Source organism: Pristiophorus japonicus, chromosome 12 (assembly GCF_044704955.1).
Source record: "Pristiophorus japonicus isolate sPriJap1 chromosome 12, sPriJap1.hap1, whole genome shotgun sequence".
NCBI lineage: Eukaryota > Metazoa > Chordata > Chondrichthyes > Pristiophoridae > Pristiophorus > Pristiophorus japonicus.
In genome coordinates, this window is record NC_091988.1 from 175,983,923 (window position 1) to 176,008,319 (window position 24,397).

At 41.9% G+C, this 24,397-nt stretch overlaps 1 protein-coding gene across 4 annotated transcripts in view; it reads left to right on the forward strand.

The window, feature by feature from the left end:
• hck (HCK proto-oncogene, Src family tyrosine kinase) overlaps positions 1-24,397 on the forward strand; it is a 104,147-nt gene that overhangs the window by 60,240 nt on the left and 19,510 nt on the right. For all 4 annotated transcript variants that reach the window (XM_070896192.1, XM_070896189.1, XM_070896193.1 and 1 more), the window contains 5 exons: positions 49-152; positions 545-694; positions 1,963-2,115; positions 9,661-9,843; positions 23,015-23,091. In XM_070896192.1, the coding sequence (XP_070752293.1) occupies positions 49-152; positions 545-694; positions 1,963-2,115; positions 9,661-9,843; positions 23,015-23,091 (667 nt within the window). The remainder of the gene's footprint in view (positions 1-48; positions 153-544; positions 695-1,962; positions 2,116-9,660; positions 9,844-23,014; positions 23,092-24,397) is intronic.

Here is a 24,397-nt window from a genome sequence, read left to right on the forward strand (position 1 = left end):
AATGCAAGGTCTTTCTTTACTAACACAATTCTGTGTATTCCATTTAAGATGGTTCTTCAAAGGTGTCAGTAGAAAAGATGCAGAGAGGCACCTTCTGGCATCAGGAAATAAAACTGGCTCGTTTATGATACGGGACAGTGAAACAACCAAAGGTACAAGCTTTTGAAATTTAATTAAGAGTAATAAGTAAGCGCCTCGAGACATTTTACTACACTAAAGGTGCTATATAAATGCACGTTGTTATATCCTGACTATCCTGATGGGATGAGCTCTTATTCCTAATTTGAATTGCTACACGTGAATTTTGGATATCAATAATGTAAATTGGACAATGATTTGTACATTATATACTGTCCAGTCATTAACAACCCTTAATTTGGTAAGCATATGCTCATAGAACAGAAATATGACGGGCAATCAATTACAGAATTTTTTCCTAAATCTTTAAGGGATGAATTAAACACAGAAACTGAAAAATGTAGTGATTTGAACTGAGACTTTGACAATCTGATGTTGCTGAAATCTTCCTGTTTTGTGATTTTAGGTAGTTATTCTCTCTCTGTTCGAGATTTTGATTCTTCATTGGGTGACACGGTGAAACATTACAAAATCCGTACCCTGGACAACGGTGGCTTTTACATCTCCCCTCGAATAACATTCACCACTTTGAACAACCTGGTCAACCATTATAAAAGTGAGTATTATCATGTAGTGGAGTAGTCTTGATGTATCCTGTGGCCTTGAAACAGTTCCGTGGGATAACAGCGAACCAGCACAATGTCTTAGTCTGAAATTCCTTTATCGACCTCCTTTTTAGTGGAGGTGTTAACTAATTTAAACCATTTATTTTAATGTCTGCCCAAATGGTGGGCATTGGAATTTCAGATTATGGTGCTATGCATTGGTACGCTGTTGTCATAAGTGTAATTTCAAGGCATACGAATTACAAATTAATGAAGCTAAGTTAGGAAGACCAAACCAGATGTGTGCTGTGCTGGGCCGGGCCTACTGTGTTTTCTTTTACAACACTGTGAAGTTTTTTTTACAAAGTATGACTATTCTGCTTCTGCACAATTCATTTTACACTCAAGTTCCAGAATAAGATAAATTCAATGTTTTCACCATCTCTCCTAAAAAATCAGAAAGTAACCTTTATGCCGGACACCGGAATTGCTTTACAGTGGCCTTGGAGCTCGTACTCCACACAGACTAGAAATGGTGTTAAATCTTGGGTTTGCTCCCTTCAAAACTTAATGGAAAATGACTGCTAAAATGCCTGTTTGAGGCACTTGGCCACTTGATGCAGGTGACTACTAGCACCTAAGATTCTGTCCAGAATTATTGTCCAGATGTTGCACAATCTATTGCAAATTTCTCTGTCACATTGGATTCAAATTATCCGCTGCCTTTTTATTGACTTCCCACGCAACAAAATAAACACTGGTTCTGATCTGCAACTTTACCAGTAACTGACCTGAGCATTCATTTCAGGAATGCAGAGCAATTGTACCCTGTGGCCTCTCTCGTAGCAGCAGAATAACGTACTGTGCGTTATATGGTTCTATGTTTATGTTATTAAATGGCATGTCCTGCAACTTACTGTAATGCACACACTAGTTGTCATCGTTCATTGCATGTTACATCAAATCTAAAGCTGGGGTCCTATCCCAGCAGCGTGATAGATCATTATCCTGCTTTGGGTGGGGAAACAAACGGCTGCGAAGAAGCAACATATATTCCAATCGGAGAAGTTGATATGAAAGATCATCAATGAGTCAATGAAAAAACCCAAAAGGAATAAAACACGCAAGCACTATCTAGCGGTAATGTTTCTTTCACTTATCAGAATGAAGGTCAACTGGTCACTGCTGATGACGCCATTCTTGCCTCTCCTCAATGAGGGTTTCATGCCTATAATCTGTTACCTGGTGAGTTTAACATATAAATTTTTTCAATTATCAGAACAAGGGGACGGATTGTGTCAGAAGCTTACAAAGCCTTGTATTAGTGAAAAACCTCAAAAACCATGGGAGAAAGATGCCTGGGAAATTCCAAGAGAATCACTCAAGCTGGATAAAAAACTTGGAGCTGGGCAATTTGGAGAAGTGTGGTTGGGTAAGTTTCATAATTTTATTTTTTAAATGTCTTTCTTTTAAACTAGTGACTAAGTTAATCACGGGTCATAAAATTCAGCAAGCTGAAGGTGGAGACCATCATTGTCCCAGTAGTGAGGTTGGGATCATTGCAACATGTTGGATCACAAAATGGCTACAATTTCACCACACCATGCATTCTCAATCTCTTTAAAAACTTGGATGAATTGTTGAGTCAAGGCCAGGCATTCCCCTGGAATGGAATGGGTTATCCTGGAATTCAACATAAGATCTGAGGATTGGAGTTAGATTTGCCTAATATTATTCAATACTTCAAGGGTAATCTTGCGAGGGTCCACTGCTAGCACAGAGCTTCATTAGTGGCGGCTATAGCTTAGGGAACCAGGGCTATAGTGTGCTGGCCCTATTTTTGACACACACTGGTATCAAACACATGCACAAATATCATGTGCATAACTATTATTAAAATCTACCTGCAATTGGCTGTGGTAGTAGTCTCCTCTGAATGAGAAAGTTCTGGGTTCAAGTCTCTCTGCAGACACAATTTAGGCAAACACCTCAGTAATAGTAAGGAAGTGCTGCTTTTTTGGTGGTGCCATCCTTCAGAGTTTTAAACTGAATTCCCAGATTCAATGACACTATTTAAAGCAGAGTGGAGAGGTCTCCCATGTCCTGACCACCATTCCTACCTCAATTAGCACGACCAAAAGGTTGAACCTATAGGACTTTACTTTGCACAAATTGGCTGCCATATATAACGGAGTGACTACACTGCCAAAGGTAGTCTCTATTAGCTCTTTGGGGCATCTGAGGATATAAAACACTATAAATGCAAAATCATTCTTGAGTCCAGATAAAATAATCACAACTATATAATAAATATTAGTAAGTTAGCCATACTCAGCTCAGAAACATAGAAACATAGAAAATAGGTGCAGGAGTAGGCCATTCGGCCCTTCTAGCCTGCACCGCCATTCAATGAGTTCATGGCTGAACATTCAACTTCAGTACCCCATTCCTGCTTTCTCGCCATACCCCTTGATTCTCCTAGTAGTAAGGACCTCATCTAACTCCTTTTTGAATATATTTAGTGAATTGGCCTCAACAACTTTCTGTGGTAGAGAATTCCACAGGTTCACCACTCTCTGGGTGAAGAAGTTCCTCCGCATCTCGGTCCTAAATGGCTTACCCCTTATCCTTAGACTGTGACCTCTGGTTCTGGACTTCCCCAACATTGGGAACATTCTTCCTGCATCTAACCTGTCTAAACCCGTCAGAATTTTAAATGTTTCTATGAGGTCCCCTCTCATTCTTCTGAACTCCAGTGAATACAAGCCCAGTTGATCCAGTCTTTCTTGATAGGTCAGTCCCGCCATCCCGGGAATCAGTCTGGTGAACCTTCGCTGCACTCCCTCAATAGCAAGAATGTCCTTCCTCAGGTTAGGAGACCAAAACTGTACACAATACTCCAGGTGTGGCCTCACCAATGCCCTGTACAACTGTAGCAACACCTCCCTGCCCCTGTACTCAAATCCCCTAGCTATGAAGGCCAACATGCCATTTGCTTTCTTAACCGCCTGCTGCACCTGCATGCCAACCTTCAATGACTGATGTACCATGACACCCAGGTCTCTGCACCTCCCCTTTTCCTAATCTGTCACCATTCAGATAATAGTCTGTCTCTCTGTTTTTACCACCAAAGTGGATAACCTCACATTTATCCACATTATACTTCATCTGCCATGCATTTGCCCACTCACCTAACCTATCCAAGTCGCTCTGCAGCCTCACAGCATCCTCCTCGCAGCTCACACTGCCACCCAACTTAGTGTCATCCGCAAATTTGGAGATACTACATTTAATCCCCTCATCTAAATCATTAATGTACAGTGTAAACAGCTGGGGCCCCAGCACAGAACCTTGCGGTACCCCACTAGTCACTGCCTGCCATTCTGAAAAGTACCCATTTACTCCTACTCTTTGCTTCCTGTCTGACAACCAGTTCTCAATCCATGTCAGTACACTACCCCCAATCCCATGTGCTCTAACTTTGCACATCAATCTCTTGTGTGGGACCTTGTCGAACGCCTTCTGAAAGTCCAAATATACCACATCAACTGGTTCTCCCTTGTCCACTCTACTGGAAACATCCTCAAAAAATTCCAGAAGATTTGTCAAGCATGATTTCCCTTTCACAAATCCATGCTGACTTGGACCTATCATGTCACCTCTTTCCAAATGCACTGCTATGACATCCTTAATAATTGATTCCATCATTTTACCCACTACCGATGTCCGGCTGACCGGTCTATAATTCCCTGTTTTCTCTCTCCCTCCTTTTTTAAAAAGTGGGGTTACATTGGCTACCCTCCACTCTATAGGAACTGATCCAGAGTCAATGGAATGTTGGAAAATGACTGTCAACGCATCCACTATTTCCAAGGCCACCTCCTTAAGTACTCTGGGATGCAGTCCATCAGGCCCTGGGGATTTATCGGCCTTCAATCCCATCAATTTCCCCAACACAATTTCCCGGCTAATAAGGATTTCCCTCAGTTCCTCCTCCTTACTAGACCCCCCGACCCCTTTTATAACCGGAAGGTTGTTCGTGTCCTCCTTCGTGAATACCGAACCAAAGTACTTGTTCAATTGGTCCGCCATTTCTTTGTTCCCCATTATGACTTCCCCTGATTCTGACTGCAGGGGACCTACGTTTGTCTTTACTAACCTTTTTCTCTTTACATATCTATAGAAACTTTTGCAATCCGTCTTAATGTTCCCTGCAAGCTTCTTCTCATACTCCATTTTCCCTGCCCTAATCAAACCCTTTGTCCTCCTCTGCTGAGTTCTAAATTTCTCCCAGTCCCCAGGTTCGCTGCTATTTCTGGCCAATTTGTATGCCACTTCCTTGGCTTTAATACTCTCCCTGATTTCCCTTGATAGCCACGGTTGAGCCACCTTCCCTTTTTTATTTTTATGCCAGACAGGAATGTACAATTGTTGTAGTTCATCCATGCAGTCTCTAAATGTCTGCCATTGCCCATCCACAGTCAACCCCTTAAGTATCATTCGCCAATCCATCCCAGCTAATTCACGCCTCATACCTTCAAAGTTACCCTTCTTTAAGTTCTGGACCATGGTCTCTGAATTAACTGTTTCATTCTCCATCCCAATGCAGAATTCCACCATATTATGGTCACTCTTCCCCAAGGGGCCTCGCACAACGGGATTGCTAATTAATCCCCTCTCATTACATAACACCCAGTCTAACATGGCCTCCCCCCTAGTTGGTTCCTCGACATATTGGTCTTAAAAAACCATCCCTTATGCACTCCAGGAAATCCTCCTCCACCGTATTGCTTCCAGTTTGGTTAGCCCAATCTATGTGCATATTAAAGTCACCCATTATAACTGCTGCACCTTTATTGCACGCACCCCTAATTTCCTGTTTGATACCCTCCCCAACATCACTACTACTGTTTGGAGGTCTGTACACAACTCCCACTAACGTTTTTTGCCCTTTGGTGTTCTGCAGCTCTACCCATATAGATTCCACATCATCCAAGCTAATGTCCTTCCTAACTATTGCCTTAATCTCCTCCTTAACCAGCAATGCTACCCCACCTCCTTTTCATGAATATAATTTTTGTTAATATATAATTTATGTATAATATATAGTATATTTGTTATACATAATGTATATACACATTATAGATAACATATTTGTATATTTTTTATATTTATATATATATGTGTGTGGAGACACATGCATAACCAAAATCGTGACAACTGAAAGTTCATGCCCTCTGCAAAATTTTTAATGATATAATAGATGTGGTGTTAGGTCTCGGGCAAAGTCCAGGCAGGCTCTGCTCGGAACAGCGTGTTGCAAAAATTTACCTTCCTTTTCATGAACCAGTGAATCAATGCTATGTACATTTGGAAACATTTCAACGAGTAACATCTTGAATCATTCAGAAGGGAGTAGTTAGTTGGAGAAGACTAGATTCCTATGGAATGATGAGTTGAGGGCCACACAACCACCCTCATTTGTATGCTTTTTGTGGGAAGGCACAGAAATACCCTTTTTTCCTTTTACAGCATATTACAGGATTGCAATGTTATAAATATTAGTACCAAAAAGTTTTGGGTTTTTATGTAAAGAATCCCAAAGGATGGTTACAGTGGGAAATGTGGTGAGCAGAAAGGATAGGAAATCAAAGTTTATCAAAAAATATTTTTGACTTTATAATAACAATCCGTTATAGAAGTGCATTTGCTTTTTTTTGTGATATGTAGCAGAATACTTTGTTCGGAGAGCTACACTGGACTAGATCTGGGCCAGGAGCATTGGTTACCCAGCCTGATGAGCCCTAAACTCAGTTTCTATTTGTGCTTCTATTTTTTTTAATATTCTGCTGATATCTCCTATTTGCATTTCATGGGCTTGTGGGTTTGGAAAGGTCTGTTCTCAATCCTGCTCCCTATCTAATCAATGAACCCTAAATGTGAGCACAAAGATCAGTTCCAAAGTTTCCATTGGAAGAGAGTTTTACCGCTGAATCACTTCTAATGCACACCACTTCTTACCATAATAATTAATGAGATTAAAGATGCAACTTACTTGGGTACAGCATGAATTTAGTTAGGTCGCTTAGCTGATGTCAGAAAAGAGACTTAATGACACTTCTAGGATTGCATGTCAACTTGCGTTTTCAGAGTTTACATTGTGCCTTAGGCTAAAGACCATTCATATCCTTCTGCTGGTAGTGGTAACTCTCAATATAAACATTCTTACAGTAAGAACAGCCAAGCTCCATTGTCTGGAAATAACATCCAATGCTGCTACTGTCATACTTGCAGCCTGAATGAATCATCGACTGACCATTCTATACATTGCAGTGCAGGTCTCTTTTGAAATCATGCATCAAAGCCCTGCATTATTACAGATGTACTGCTCTTGTGTCCTGCGGTAGGAGACTGATGCTGCAACAATGTCATCTTTCTGTAAACAAAATGTTTACACTGTTTTGTATTTTCAGAAAGTGCCACAGGGCTACATGTCACTAACCCCATGAAATTGGGTGAAAGGTTCCACAAATTCTGACTTGAGTGTTGTCAGCAATTCCTGCTTTTGTTTCAGATTTCCAGCATCTGCAGTCTTTTGTGCTTTTTGCAATTTGGGACAGTGAAGTTAATACTTCATTGTTTAATATAACAGAGAATCAGTGTTAAGAAAGGTGAAAGATTGCTTCCCAAACATAATGGTGAATACCAAAATGCTTTGCATGTATGTAAATGACCTTCCTTAAATCTAAAGGAAGTACAAATAAAATTCATATTAAACATATATAAGCTGTTTTATGAATATACCATGTGGAGGGCAGTGAAGTGTAATCAATTCCACTCTTTGAGATTGATCCTATGTTCCCTCAAGCTTTGCTATTCAAGTTCTGCTTGTAGAAATGTTTTTTTAAATTTGAATGCTAGTCGCATGTACCTTTTCAAATCGTTGAACAATGTTTGCCGAGTAAGACAAACATTTACATTGTTAGTTTCCTTATTGCAATCGGAAAACATCACATTTTAAACACTTGAATAACGTTGGCTTTAATCCTGCATTTTAAAATAGCCCAATTTTCAAATTGTGACTGGAACTAACAATCGTGTTGCAATATAAAATACTAATGCATTTGTTTATCTTTCAATCAAAAGATGTCCGTATGATTTAGAGCTGAAGTTTGTGATGAGCAGTGAGCTCAGTCACTATGTGGTTATGACCAGGCAGAGTGCTACAGCTAGATGTGAACTTAATGAACTAATAGGGTGTGAGTGGAATTGAAGGGGTGAGAGTTGTTCAACTGTAATTAAAAACCTGGCTATGCCCAAATATATAAACTTGCAGAAATGCAAAAATAGTGCCACCCAAGCAATGCTTGTAGAGTTCTATTGCTTAAAATATTGCAATCCATCTCTCCATCACTAATTACCATCTCTTACCTTGTCTTGGTAACACCAACAGCCCATTTGCGAAATTCGAAATGAGTATGTCTCCATAACAAACAAATTATTCATGTATCTTAATAGCTGGAATTGGGTTGACATTTTCCAATGTTATTTACAATGAAATTAAAAATATTCCAAGTTTGGCAAATGGTATGTTGGCACATTTACACACTAGAGTAAGCTGATGATACAAAGATGGGAAGAAAAGCAATGTGTGAGGAGGACACACAAAATCTGCAAAAGGACATAGACAGGCTAAATGAGTGGGCAAAAATTTGGCAGATGGAGTATAATGTTGGAAAGTGTGAGGTCATGCACTTTGGCAGAAAAAAAATCAAAGACCAAAGCTATTATTTAAATGGAGAAAAATTGCGAAGTGCTGCAGTACAGTGGGACCTGGGAGTACTTGTTCATGAAACACAAAAGGTTAGTATGCAGGAACAGCAAATGATCAGGAAGGCCAATGGAATCTTGGCCTTTATTGAAAAAGGGATGGAGTATAAAAGCAGGGAAGTCTTGCTACAGTTGTACAGGGTATTGGTGAGGACACACCCGGAATACTACGTGAGTTTTGGTTTCCATATTTACGAAAGGATATACTTGCTTTGGAAGCAGTTCAGAGAAGGTTCACTAGGTTGATTCTGGGGATGAGCTGGTTGACTTGTGAGGAAAGGTTGAGTAGGTTGGGCCTCTACTCATTGGAATTCAGAAGAATGAAAGGTGATCTTATCAAAACGTATCAGATTATGAGGGGGCTCGACAAGGTGGATGCAGAGAGGATGTTTCCACTGATGGGGGAGGCTAGAACTAGAGGGCTTAATCTTAGAATAAGGGGCCGCCCATTTAATACTGAGATGAGGAGGAATTTCTTCTGAGGGTTGTAAATCTGTGGAATTCGCTGCCTTAGAGAGCTGTGGAAGCTGGGTCATTGAATAAATTTAAGACAGAAATAGACAGTTTCTTAAATGATAAGGGGTTATGGGGAGCAGGCAGGGAAGTGGACCTGAGTCCATGATCAGATCAGCCATGATCATATTAAATGGCGGGGCAGGCTCGAGGGACCATATGGCCTACTCCTGCTCCTATTTCTTATGTTCTTATGTAACATGGAATGTGTTCAGTCGTGCCACTCTATTGAGCTTCGTAGGTCAGCTGTAGGGATGTACCAACCAGAGGATAGGGGTGTCCCTTCAGGAAAACTCGAGCGGCACTAGTGGTAACTTGCCACTTTCCTGGCAAATGGCCAAGAAAGAGGGTTACTGTCGTTGCTTTTGCTAACTGCAGGAAGTGCGTGGGACTAGTAAGGTATGAAAACCAGGTGAAGTAGGAGAGCATACTCCGATACAAGGGTGCATACCATCAATCAGTAGAATGCAAATTCAAGCTTAAATCAGAAGTGCCAACACCTAGAAGAAAGACATTTTTGTGAACATAACAATGCATTGATTAATCATTGAGTAATCCTAACACTCTCTTTTTAAAATATGAAATTGAGAGTTTAATTATAGGACAACAATCAAACTCTTCTTTTTCTTTTCAGCTACATACAACAACCATACCAAAGTGGCAGTGAAAACTATGAAGCCAGGCACTATGTCTGTGGAAGCCTTCCTCATGGAAGCTAATCTTATGAAGGCTCTTCAACACGATAAGCTGGTGCGGCTCAATGCAGTGGTTACAAAGGAGGAACCCATATACATCATTACAGAGTTTATGGCCAAAGGTAAAGTGGGGATGGGGTAGTAAAGTTGCATGATCAGCCATGATCATATTGAATGGTGGTGCAGGCTCGAAGGGCCGAATGGCCTACTCCTGCACCTATTTTTTATGTTTGAGTGCTGATATTTGCGCAGCTCTTTTTTTTCTCTCTCGTTTTGAAACATCTTTACAATTCAATTGTTTTTCTATTAATAGTGAAGATATTGCCATCAACAAGGCAGGCATTTGGGCTGTGTATAAATGTATTTGCTCCAACCACTTCACATTATTGGCTGTCCTTGCTCTAAGTGCTGCTTGCTACTAAAGCCTTGACTCAATGGCCCTGAAATTCCATTTTGGCCTTCCTGCGGGCATTTTGGAGAAAAAATACGCACCTACCTTAAGCTGCTGTTGCCCACGTTCAACTTTCCGATGCTGAGGCCTCCTTCGACTGCGATTCCAGCGCGTGCACGTCGATGCATGTGCAGGCCTCGAACTGGAGTCACATGGCTCTGGGCAGCCAATCGGGTAAAGTATCCTTATAATAGGAGTTCCACAGGGTCCTAAACTCATTACTATAATTGTGATGGAGCCCAAAACACTAATAAAAAAAAATAGAAAATAATTACACTACATTCATTTAAAGTTATTAATGTCTTAAAAAAAATAATAATTTCCCAATTTTTAAGTTTTTTTTAAATAAACCTACCGTTGTGGGGAAGATTTTTAATAAAATATATTTTAATAACTTTATTTTTATATGTTTGTGTTTTTGAGGACATTTGTAAGTGTAAATATCAGAAATTTCCACTTACAAATGTCCTCACTCCCGAGATGGAGCCATCGGTCAAGCCAGAAACTTGACAGATCGAAAATGCAGGTTTCCAGCGCATGTGCATTGCGTGCCGGAAACCGGCATTTCCGATGCCTTCCCGGGTCCGTAGGAACTCCGTATGGACCCGGGGAGGCCGGAATTTCAGGGCCAATATGTTCACTCTAAAGGAGTTCAGAACACAGCTCACATTCACTTCTACCAGGCTTGTTCACTCGATTGAAATTTTTAAGTAACTGACTTTCAGTTTGTTGGGTAACTGGGATTTTTCAGTGAAGTGGGTAACTTTACAGAGTGGTTATATCAATGCACAAGCACCACATGGGGATAGTTATCCAGCGTGCACGCTATGCAGAACAAGTGTTGCCTCTCGCCAAATGGTCTCCCGCCCTGCTGATTTTTGTTTCGTAATGTAGCATCAAGTAATTCTCACCAGATTGTCGCTTTGGCATCTTGGGATCACGGCAGAAAAATGAGGCAATGAGGCCCACCATCTCCTCACCACGTCAACCTTCATTTTCCCTACCCTCACTAGAAACGCCGCTGGCCACCCCTTTCGCGCCCATTGGATGTAACTGACAGTGGGTGGGCGGGGCCTGGCCTCCTGTCCACGCCAGTTACTGTCACTTTCTGGGCCCACGTGTGGAAGGTGGCAGTCATTTCTGGATAGCAGCAAGGAGGCTCCAAAATTATTTTACATGACTCTCTCTCCCTCCGAGGAAAACCTTATCATCCTTCATTTCTGCCCCAAAATCTCACCTATTTAGGCCCTAGCCTTAGGAAGGCCTAAAGAGAATTTTGGCTTTCAGGGCGCTACTGTCTCTTTCAATGTGCGTGTAAAGTCACGCCCCGCAAAACACTCCAGCCTTAAATTTAGCTATAATAGTATATTATAGTAAGTATACTTGTCTCCTAAACTTAGATATGCTTTTAATAAAGAATATATTGTGTTTTTGCAATAGAATTATATGGAATGAATGGAAGGCATTTATAATGTCTATTGGTACAAAAATAAATAATGAGTATAATTCCGGAGTTGATGCACATTTTACATATGTTTGAGGACAAAGGTTTTCCTTACCAAATATAAATGGTGATACAGATCTTCCAATCATATTTTAATGCATCCAGCCTCAATAAATATGGATTCAGGGTGAAAGCTCACATCACGCCATTGTTCTGTATTGTGTACATTTGCCAAACCAGTAATACTGGCAATCTATTTTTAAACCTTTCAGCAGAGCAGGCAATTTATTTAGTTTATTTCCTTGTCAATGGAATAAACATCTGTCACAGCAGCGATCTGTGTGAAATGGTACAGCAACAGTGTGTGTCCTGGTAGGATAGCTCCCTATTTAGAGTCATCATTGTCAGAAGTGTCCTGCTGTTCTCAATTTCTGAAAATAATAACTGCATCTGCATGTGTTCTATGTAACAAATATGAGTGTTGACAAACCATTCAAGCTAACACACACACCGCTTGTATCATCTGAGTTTCTTGATGGATGGCTGTCTTGCAATAAATTCCAGGATATTTATTTTCCCAGATATATTGCAATTTGAGTCATGTGACTTGGATAGGTTAGGTGAGTGGGCAAATGTATGGCAGATGAAGGATAAATGTGAGGTTATCCACTTTGGTGGTAAAAACAGAGAGACAGACTATTATCTGAATGGTGACAGATTAGGAAAAGGGGAGGTGCAACGAGACCTGGGTGTCATGGTACATCAGTCATTAAAGGTTGGCATGCAGGTACAGCAGGCGGTTAAGAAAGCAAATGGCATGTTGGCCTTCATAGCGAAGGGATTTGAGTACAGGGGCAGGGAGGTGTTGCTACAGTTGTACAGGGCCTTGGTGAGGCCACACCCTGGAGTATTGTGTACAGTTTTGGTCTCCTAACTTGAGGAAGGACATTCTTGCTATTGAGGGAGTGCAGCGAAGGTTCACCAGACTGATTCCCGGGATGGCGGGACTGACCTATCAAGAAAGACTGGATCAACTGGGCTTGTATTCACTGGAGTTCAGAAGAATGAGAGGGGACCTCATAGAAACGTTTAAAATTCTGATGGGTTTAGACAGGTTAGATGCAGGAAGAATGTTCCCAATGTTGGGGAAGTCCAGAACCAGGGGTCACAGTCTAAGGATAAGGGGTAAGCCATTTAGGACCGAGATGAGGAGAAACTTATTCACCCAGAGAGTGGTAAACCTGTGGAATTCTCTACCACAGAAAGTTGTTGAGGCCAATTCACTAAATATATTCAAAAAGGAGTTAGATGTAGTCCTTACTACTAGGGGGATCAAGGGGTATGGCGAGAAAGCAGGAATGGGGTACTGAAGTTGCATGTTCAGCCATGAACTCATTGAATGGCGGTGCAGGCTTGAAGGGCCGAATGGCCTACTCCTGCACCTATTTTCTATGTTTCTATGGGGACTTTAACCCTACCTGCCTGGTGAGTCTTTTTCTTTCCTTTTTGTGAGGCCATGAAGAGCGAGAGTGCTCCTCTTGGCACCACAAGCAAAATGTAGTCCCTCCCCCCACCGCCACCCCACCTTTTCCTCACACTTACAGGAACAGGCAGGAAATGAACCGACAACACATTAAGGAGGCGTGGCAATTAAAATTGCAATGGCCTCCAACTGTTGCGAGCGAGTGGAGTGGGAAACTGAGTGAAACCAGCCAATGCCTGTAGGAAACCTGCTGGCAGTTAAATTCCTCCACATTCCCCAACCATGTGTCATGTCCAAGCTGTAATATGTCTAGCTGTGTGTTTATCCTATGTGTAACACATTCAGCAGCAACAGCCCGCATTCACATAGCAGCTTTAACATGGAAAGACACCCCTAGGAGCTTCATAATAGCATAATCGGATATAAATTGCCAATGAACCAAAGACTGTGATATTAGGAGGGTGGCTAGCAGCTTGGTCAAAGAGGGTAGGGTCTTAAGAGAAGAGGGAGTCGGAGGGATTTCTAGAGCTTTGAGCCAAAATAGCTGAAGGCATAGCCACCAGAGGGAAAGTAGGAAGCAACATGGGCACGGGAGTCAGCCATTCAGACCCTCGAGCCTGTTCTGCTATTCAGTTAGATCATGGCTAATCTGTATCTGAAGTCTATCTACCCGCCTTGGTTCTGTAACCCTTAATACCCTTGTCGAACAAAAATCCATCAATCTCCATTTTTTATTTTCAATTGACCTAGCCTCAACAGCTTTTTTTAGGAGGAAAGAGTTCCAGATTTCCACTGTCCTTTTGTGCGGAGAAGTGCTTTCTAAAATCGCCCCTGATTAGCCTAGCTCTAATTTTAAGGTTATATCCCCTTGTTCTGGGCTCTCCTATCAAATAGTTTCTCTCTATCTATCCTATTAAATCCTTTAGACTGGGACAATGGTGGGGCAGAGCGATTTGGGGGGGGTGGGCAGCCAGGTGAGCATTTGGAGGTAACAAAGGTTATGGACGGGGATTTCTGCAGCAGAAGGGCTTAGGCGGGATAATGTTACAAAGATGAAAGTAGGCAGTCTTTGCAATGGGAGAGGATATGGGATTAGAAGCTTAACTCTGGGTCAAATAGGAAGCAGAGGTTACAAAAGTCAATTTCAACCTGAGAAGGTGGCTGCAAAGGAGGATTGAATCGATGGCAAGGGTACAGAGTTTGTCGCGAGGGCCAAAGATGATGGCTTTGTTCTTCTCCATGTTTAACTGGAGGGAATTGTGGCTTATCCGGGACTGAATGTCAGATAAGCACTCTGACTACATGGGGGTAGTGGTTTGTCAAGAGAGGCAGAGCCGAGTATCATCCGTGTACATGTGGAACCTGACACTCGCTTATGCTATGCTTTAATTAACAGTTCTAACTGCACTGAATATCGTTGGAAGCATCTTCTCCCTCCCCCCATCTCCCATTTTGGCAATATTGCTAGAAACACTCATCACTCCAGTCTCCTAACTTCTATGAGGCTACTCTTGGTGCCTCAGCTGTCTTTTCTTCTCTTCCATGCCTAGTGGCCCATGAGGCAACTAATTTCTTCCACTGCTTCACATCCAGAACATTGCACTCTGCACTCTGAATCATTTCTGTGACGTTATCTTAAGTGGACACGTCATTAGCCTAACTCACAACTCCCTACCAGAAGAACCAGCTAGATGCAATTGTGGGGGCTCCTATGACTCTCAAGTATCCCGCTGGATATCTCCACTCACCGGGGCTGTCTGGAGTGTTCCTCAAATTCCTAACCTTGCAACTCCGAGGCAGGAATGCTACCACTTAGCCAAGGCTCACTCCATTGCCGTCTCTATAATGCCAAATTCATATTCCAGCCCATCTTGTTTTAACTGCTCCAAGCCTTTCATTTTTAAAATGCTACGCCAATGAAATAAATGTCTGGACAACAAAGGAGCTTCAGAGCTTAAAATGCAGCCTGTAGACGAGCGATATAATTAACTTTCTTTTCATAAATTTTCCTTGTAGAAAATAACAAGTCCAAATCCAAATGGTAGGTGCATGACAAGTTTGCTTTCAAAATTTCACTTCAATCCAAATCCATTTACGCTAATGAAAGATAAACAGCCAGTCAGAACTTGCCTGTCACAACATTGTTTTCAAGTTTCACAAATAATAACAACTTTTATTTATATAGTGCCTTTAACATAATAAAATGTCCCAAGGCGCTTCACAAAAGTGTCACAGACAAACAGATAAATTTGACACCGAGCCACAGAAGAAATTAAGGCAGATGATCAAAAGCTTGTTTAGAGGTGGGTTTTAATGAGCGTCTTAAAGGAGGAAAGAGAGGTAAGTATCTAAAATGGTGCATAACCAGTGAATATTTGTATATAAAACTTAATCAAAATGGATTGCTAAGGAGTCAGATGAGGGTTGCCAGTTAAAACCGATTACAAGGTGATGTACCATCCACAATCCACCTTTTTCACTCCCATCTCCCACTTCCCTGCTTTCCAGTTTAAACTTCACTATTTTGCCTTCCTTTTGTAAAAAGAAAAAGGAACAATCAGGTACGAGTAAGTAAGGAACATAAACTTCATACTTAACCCATCCTGAGAAAATCTTTATTAATTAGTTCTAATTGCTCTATTTAACAAGTCTTATGTGTGTAACTTTATAAAATGGAGTACCAGTAAAAATGGAGTACCAGTAAAAATGGAAGAAACCCTGGTTACTGATCTCTCTCAATCTTACTCGCCTGCTTTCTCCCATCTACTTTTTCATTAAACTTTGACCGCAGAGCCCAGTTCCTCTGCTGTTTACATCCGTGTACAGAATGATGCGTGTCTACTTTAACTTTCAAAATAACATTGTGCAAAGATCCTGAGAATGATAACGAGTGTTCCCGAAAATAAATTTGCATATAGTTCCCCTTTCTGTTGAACCTTTCGCACTGCCATTTGTGCAATTATTCATTTGAATATTATTTAGTGAATCATTTAAAGATGGCTTTCGCTTAAATTTATAAACCAGTTACTTTGCCAGACGTCCAGTGAATAACCTTGAATTAAAAGATGATTTAAAAAATATATATATATGGTTATGGAAAGAAATAATCAAGGTCGCTTTACACACATCCTTCAGTTCCCATATGCTTTCAGTCGCTAGCATTGGAATGAGGTAATTTGAACAGTTGATTTTGCACAAAAGGGGAGACCCTTCATTTCCATAAATGAAATGACCAATATAATCTAATTAAAAATAAACTTGTTGGCCTTCTGGCAATAGAAGATCTCCAGCCAACAAGTACAATAGAAACATACATAGAAACATAGAAAATAGGTGCAGGACTAGGCCATTCAGCCCTTTGAGCCTGCACCGCCATTCAATGAGTTCATGGCTGAACATGCAACTTCAGTACCCCATTCCTGCTTTCTTGTCATGCCCCTTGATTCCCCCTAGTAGTAAGGACTTCATCTAACTCCTTTTTGAATATATTTAGTGAATTGGCCTCAACAACTTTCTGTGGTAGAGAATTCCACAGGTTCACCACTCTCTGGGTGAAGAAGTTTCTCCTCATCTCAGTCCTAAATGGCTTACCCCTTATCCTTAGACTGTGACCCCTGGTTCTGGACTTCCCCAACATTGGGAACATTCTTCCTGCATCTAACCTGTCTAAACCCGTCAGAATTTTAAACGTTTCTACGAGATCCCCTCTCATTCTTCTGAACTCCAGTGAATACAAGCCCAGTTGATCCAGTCTTTCTTGATATGTCAGTCCCGGGAATCAGTCTGGTGAACCTTCGCTGCACTCCCTCAATAGCAAGAATGTCCTTCCTCAAGTTAGGAGACCAAAGCTGTACACAATACTCCAGGTGTGGCCTCACCAAGGCCCTAAACAACTGTAATAACACCTCCCTGCCCCTGTACTCAAATCCCCTCGCTTTGAAGGCAATGATACAAAATTAATGTTTTGGGCATTATTACCAAGTTCCTCTCAACAAGATGAATTTCAGATGAACATTTTACATATGTGTTTGCAATTTATCACCACCCGTAATTGAAAAGTACTTCTAGTTGTAATGTGTCCTTTCATTTACTATACTGTCCCTGGAAGTGCGGGGTCAGTGAATTTACCCTTAGTACCTCAGAGCAAACCTCAAATTTACAATGAAAAAATATAGATTGAGTTAATAGCCTGAATATTCCACAGAGCTGCTCCCGTTTTTTAGGTGTAAAACAGGCAATGAAGCATCCAGTATGGCGCACGCACATTCCTTGCTGGTAACGCCCCGCCTGCCATATTGGTGAAGGCATATGCAAATTGTGGGCTTAACATCTATTTTTGGGGCTCCTTCCTGAAATTGGGCTGCCCTGAACATAGCCAGCGCCGGCCCTGCTACGTTCAGGGTTACTTGGTCTACATGTGGCCTACCTACCAGTCCTTATTTTATGAGGCCCGTGGTCCAATTTCGATTGGATCTCGGAACTACCTGTTCTGGCGCAAGTGTTGTTCCTGTGCGTTTGCGCATGCTACCTGTTTTCAATTTCTTCCCCAATGGCTCCTAATCTGCTTCAAGATTATAGAAATTCTATTCCCAGGAAAGCAACCATGTTTGATGTAATGTTTAATAAGCATTCAAGAGATTTGCTTGACTTGTATTTGGAGATTAGACAAGAGGGTTATAAATCTGTAGGCACCCGGTTTCAGGTGTGAAGCCGGCGATGAGACCACAATGTGTACCCAAACTGGAAGGCCCAAGGCCAGCCCGAAATTGGTGCCGATCAGAATATTGTGGAATCAGGCAAGCATTCCTGCTTCTCCTGGATCCACAGCAGTGATTTTTTTTTTTTAAACTTGCCTTTTGGTGGCTGCTTAAAAATCCTGAGTGGAGCAGGTCTGACGTTTTACACCCTGCTCAATTTTACTCTCCATAACTCTGTAACTGCAATTGTTCTTGCATATTTTGTGATCTACCTCAGCCATTACCAACTGGATATTGTCACAATTTAGGCACTTCTATCCATTACACGAACGATATATTTCTGCAATTTATTGTTGCAAGGGTTTAGAATTTAGCAATCAAAAACATCAACTTTAAATTCAACAGATAGCCTGACTGGGAAACCTGAATAGCCATTCTGAGCATCCTTTCCTGCCCCACCCCACTAAACAAAATAAGTTCATTAATTTTGTCCCACATTTATTGGAGTTAGACTAGTTTAGTTGATTCTGCAAAAGAGCCGGGTTCGGTATATCTCTTCTGTTGACTTAGAGGGGCTGAAATTCACCGCTCCCGAAGGGACGGTTACCACGGAGTTTGGGCGGCCAATCGATCGATTGGCCGCCGCAGTCGGACGATTTTCCCTCCCCAAGCCATATTCAGCTTGGGGGGGGGGGGGGAGGCGGGATTTGAGCGGTGTTCACTTCTGCCAGAAATGGCAGGGTGTAGCCGCTGTAAAGGTCACTTTCTAGCGGAGAGCTCTGCAGCGGCGGGCCGCTGGACAGCAGCAAGGACAGGGATTTTCAGCTGCAAAAAGCTAAGACTTTTCCCAGTGGTGCCCCACGACGTATTCGATGCGGTGCTCGAACGTGACACTGCTGGAGCATTGCCGCGATCGGGGCCCTTTGGTAGGGAAATAGTTTTATTAATTTTTAGTGTTTTTATTTCAGATTCCAGCATCCGCTGTATTTATCTTTTCATATAGTTTTATTCATTGTTTTGGCTCCATTCAACCTGCTGAGTGCTGCTCAGAATTTTGTACAACTTTCAGGTCTGACTCTTTTTAGTGGAGGCCTGTGGGCTGCAGGGACCTGCTTGGCAGGGTTCACTGAGGATGGGAGGAGTGTTGGGAGGGCGACACCTGGTACACCGCACTCAGAAGCAGGGCGGCGCGCAGGAGAAGGCGTCGCCGTCAGCACCGTGCAGAGAGGCAGCGGGCAAGGGAGGCAGCAGCCATGATTCGTTTATTCTGCGCCAGACCAGTGTGCCCACCGTATTCACTAGCCCGAATCAGGATTGCGGTTGGCTGCTTGGTGGACAGTGGATATCCCCTGTCCCCCTTGGCTCCTCACTCCACTGCGGAACCCCTCAGGACAGCGCCATACCATGCATACAATGATGTTCATTGTGCCACCAGGTGCATCATTGAGCAGTGCATCCTTAAGTAGAGGTTCCAGTGCCTGGACTGCTCTGGTGGCACCTTGCAGTACTCTCCCCAATGGGTCTCCATAATTGTCGTGGTCTGCTGCATGCTGCACAACCTGGCCATCATAAGAGGACAGCTACTGGAGGTGGAGCCAGCAGTATCACCGGAGGAGGAGGAGGATGACCCCCGTTACCCCAGAGCTAGGAGGCGTCGATCCATCGCCACCTTGGAAGGGCTGGGTGCAGACTGGCCAGCACCCTCCTGGGAGGGTGCGTCCTCACATATATATGGAGGTGCCTGACTCCTCCACTGCAATCTCCCTCCATGCATCATGTACTGGCAGTCTGCCAGGTGTCTCCATGTCAGGAAAGCGTATTCTTCTTCTGTCCTCCACATCGTCCATCAGTGTCTCCAGCTCCATATCAGTGAACCTGTTGGCTCTCTTTGCACCTCTTACACCAGCTATCCTTCCAGATTCCTTCCAAACTCCTCCCTTCCCCCCCCCCCCCCCTCAGGGCCTTGCTGCAAACTCTAGCCTTTAAAAAGGCCAAGGAGCAGCTGGCTCATTAGAAACCCTTACCTGCATGCTGAATTTCTCGGTGGTGATAACGCTCAAATTAAGACTGCCACACCGCTGAAAAATCCACTTTGGAAGGATTCATTAGCGCTGGAACCCATTTGTTCACTTTTGGAGCTGAACATGGGGTGGCCCAGCCACGAAAAAATTTCAGCACTAATGGGCACAAAAAGGTGGGAGGGGCACGAGCTTTCCAGCGGTACTGAATTTCGGGCCCAAAATATTTAATCACTTGTAATACTCTGGAAAATATTCAAAAAATTCAATTCCTTTATGATGCATGAGAAATATGCACACATCTAAACACGTGCACAATCTATGTATATATCTGGGTAACCATACTGTACATACAAGCAGTTCATTACTTGCAACCTTGACTCTGGGGGAGGATGCAAGTTCCTGTGGTCAGTCAAGAGTGCAAGTTATGTGCGAGATTTCAGCTTCGATGTTTCCACAGTCGATTTAAACCACAACAGTTGCTGCTGGGCAAGCAGTTAGAGGAAATAGAAATGTAAAAAAAATATATAACACAATGCTTTCAGAACAATTGTCTTTATTCTATTTTATCATTGTTGCAAAAATTATAATGTATTTTACTTCAATGTGTTATCTTTTGAGAACTAGTCAAAGAAAGTGTCCAATTTTAAAACAAATGCAATATATTGGTCACTCGCATTAATGTTTAGGAATATTGAATGATGTTGCAGGAGTTTTTAGGAAACTTGAAAGACCTAATTGGAGAAGCAGTCAAGTAAACAATATATACAGATATACAAATTGTGCCATTTTCTCTAACTGTCCAAATTGAGGACATCATATAATTATTATACCCCAAATCATTTAGCTGGTCCATAATATGACCAATTACATGAGATCGTTGTGAACTTCTATCCATAATTTTAAATAGATGGTTCCAAATTATTATTGAGTTGCCAAATGTAAACAAAATGCATTAAAAAAAGTTACAGATTCATTTTATAATTATTTATGTACCAATATTTATTCAAGAGCACCCTGCATTAGCCAGTGGAATTATTTATGTGTACTTAGTCAGATTTTGAACAAAACTATTAGAACATGATTAAACCTGTAATACAATGATATTGAGGAAAAGGTGGAGTAGCCCAACAGGCCAGAACGAGCTGTAGATTAAGAATGTCTCTCATTTGAACCAGCTTGCCCCATGTAAGATGAATTATGGGTGTTGGGGAGAGTTTAACTCATAGAAATTTGCATGAATATGAATGTTTAACCAGTTTGGTTTAACTATGTTAAATGGGTTAACACCTCTATTTAAAATGCTGGACAAATAAATTTCTCAGAATCTTAAGTGTTGGTACTGTGAAGACCCAAGTATGCACCAAATAACTGAGCCTTCGATTTCTTCTGGACAAAACTCTAAACACAGTTACGTATATAGAACAGAATGTATTTAATAATAACCGGTAGCAATGATACAGATCAACAACTGCAACTTCTCTCTCTTTGTCCTTCCTTGCCTCGCCTCCCACTTCTCAGAACCTTCAAGCCCCGCCCCCGTGCTTGCTGATCTACATCAACTCCCAGTCCGACAACGCCCTGATTTTAAAATCCTCATTCTTATTTTCAATTCACTCCATGACCTCACCTCTCCCTATCTCTGTAACCTCCTCCCACCCTCCATGGCCTCACCCCTCCCTATCTCTGTAACCTCCTCCCACCATACACCCTACAAATTTCTTTTTGAGTTAAACTCTCCCCAACGCCCACAATTCATCATACATGGGGCAAGCAAGTTCAAATGAGGCCAGAACTGGAAGAGGGCAGAGATTTCAGACTGTAATACAATGATATTGAGGAAAAGGTGGAGTAGCCCAGCTTGTTCTGGCCTGCTGGGCTACGCCACCTTTCCCTCAATATCATTGTATTACAGTCTGAAATCTCTGCCCTCCTCCAGTTCTGGGCTTTTGCACATCACTGATTTTAAATCGCTCAGCCATTGGCAGCCGTGCTTTCAGCTGCCATGATTCTAAACGGTATAATTCCTTCCCTAAACTCCTCTGCCTCACTACCCCTCTCCTCCTTTAAAACGCTTAAAACGCTCCATAAAACCTACCTCTTTGGCCAAGCGTGATCATCTGTCCTAATATCTCCTTTGTGGTTCAGTGTCAAATTTTGTTTGCTAACGCACCTGTGAAGTGCCTTGGGATGTCTTCCTATGTTAATGGTGCTATATAAATGCAAGTAGTTATTTTGAGTTATCCTTTTATAGACCCACCATCTTTCTCTCATTCTCCATGGGTGGGAAGAGCCACGACTCCACATTTTCACAGCCTTGCCCCCCCCCCCCCTTTCCTGTATTATTATAGTATGTTGTTCTCATTGGTTTACTTTGGGAGATGCTTAAATGAATTCCTGTTGTGGCAGCTCCATTTGATGTAATGTTAAAATGTTGGACTCTGAAGCCTAGGCTGTTTGCTTCCCACTATCACCAGGTGATTTGATTTTTATTCAGTGAATCTGGTTCACATGTCTTTAAGGAGGCCTTGGGGCAAAAACTGAAAAGAGGCCTATTCAAGTACTTTCACAGCACTGCCATGCATCAAAAAAAATTGTGGATGTTTTAAAGAAAAGGTTTTTTTGATCAGGCAATATACTAGCTACCTCTTTCTCCTGCTTCAGCAAGCCCCCTGTCCCTAGACTTCCAAGCAGGGGTCATTCTTGGTCAACCAACCAGAAAGCAAAGCTCAATAGTATGAAAAAGGACTCCACCCCACAGCTTAACCCCTCTTCCTACAGATATTCTTAAAACTCTTTTTTTTTAAAGTGTGAAACCTGGATGAAAGTTCAAGGTCAAAATAGAGTTTCCTCTAGTCGAAAATACTTGCTAAGTGGCTTAATAGAGCACTTCATAATAGTGGCACATTTTGGAGGTGAGGTAGAAGAAAGTTGGAAAAAACCAGAAGGATTAAAGTAGTACCCATCTGTTGGTTGATCAGAGTAATATTGACAATGTCCACAGAAAAGTCCATGGCACAACCTGTCTCTCATGGTCCCAATCCAAGGAGGTAACGGTGGTGGGATCATGGGGATGTATTGATAAAACTGGGGTAACTACATAAACCCTGAAATTTCTGTGCTTTCATTTTCATTATGTGTCAGCTTAGTGAAAGGTTTAATGGCCCACATGTGATTAAAACCTTCTTTGTCTCTTACAGGTAGTTTATTAGATTTCTTGAAGAGTGATGAGGGAAACAGAGTGCCGTTACCCAAGCTGATTGATTTTTCAGCCCAAGTAAGTGATCACAGTTGTTTTACAAAACTTTGCAGAAAGAAAACCAAATGCAGCATAATTAAATATTTGAAAATATATATCTAACCTCTTTTTTAAGAAAGCTGGCACATGCCCCCCCCCCCCCATGTGTGTTGTGGGGCATTTTACCAGTTGAAAGAGCATCAATAATCCATACAATTCAGAGTCCAGTTACATTGTGCATATTTGCTCTAGGGTCTTTTTTGATGTACGGTTGGTAAAAGATTTAAAGTATTGTTTGAACTGAGGGACACTAAAACTTGCCTATGAGGTGCTGTTTATACTAGTCTTTCAATAACCAATTGTGTATGGCTCAAAAATGATTTTACCTGCAACTGTAGCTAGACCATGTTGTTACCTACTGTGAGCGTACAAGTTTGACACTCAAAGCGCAGCAAGGTCCCGATAACAGATACTTTTGACCATGATACCAAGGATGCCATGGGTGATATTTTTCTTTCATATGGATTAATGACCCAAAAATCAGAAGAGTTGTGAAGCTCCTGATAAGAGACTTTTATGTATGATTTGAATATTCTATCTACTGCTCAAATCAATAAGATTCTTACACACTGAGGTCAGCATTCATAGTTTATTAAGCATACAGTTCATGCAAATGTATTTAACATACACTTAACGGTACTAGATCATGGATAGGTTGGGACTCAAACATGTTACAGTTCTAAGCTCAGTATTTTAGTCCTTTTATGAATTCAAAACGTCTGTACAAACTGTGACTTACTTATTTCTCTCGCCCCCTCTACGTGACAATTCACTTGTTTCTGTATTACATGATTCATCATAGGCAGTCCCTCGAAACGAGGATGACTTGCTTACATGTCAAAAAAGGGTAAATTCACAGGTGTTCCAATGAAGGACCTAAAGTTCCAGGTCCTGAACTACATCCTGAAGGGTGGAAGATGCCTGTGCATGGATTTTTTTAACGTGTGGTGACTGTTGCACACCAGCCGTCTCACGGGCTTGACAGAGCTAGGTCTTGGTCCAGTGGCAAGGATTACCCAAGGCAACTGGAGACCTGCTCTGTTGCACGGACCCAGCACACACACACATAGCAGTGTGGGCTGGACCGTGCTGCACCTGAGCCCCTGGCCCCAAACTCACGCCTCTCCTGGGCCCCGATTACATGATTATACCACAGTTAAAATACAACACCATAGAAGGAGAATTTAATTGAACTTCCCCCCCCATCAATGACTTTAGTTAATAAATTAATGTTCTTACTTAATGAGCTCTTTTTACATTGGGCTAACGAGAGGTATAACTCCCT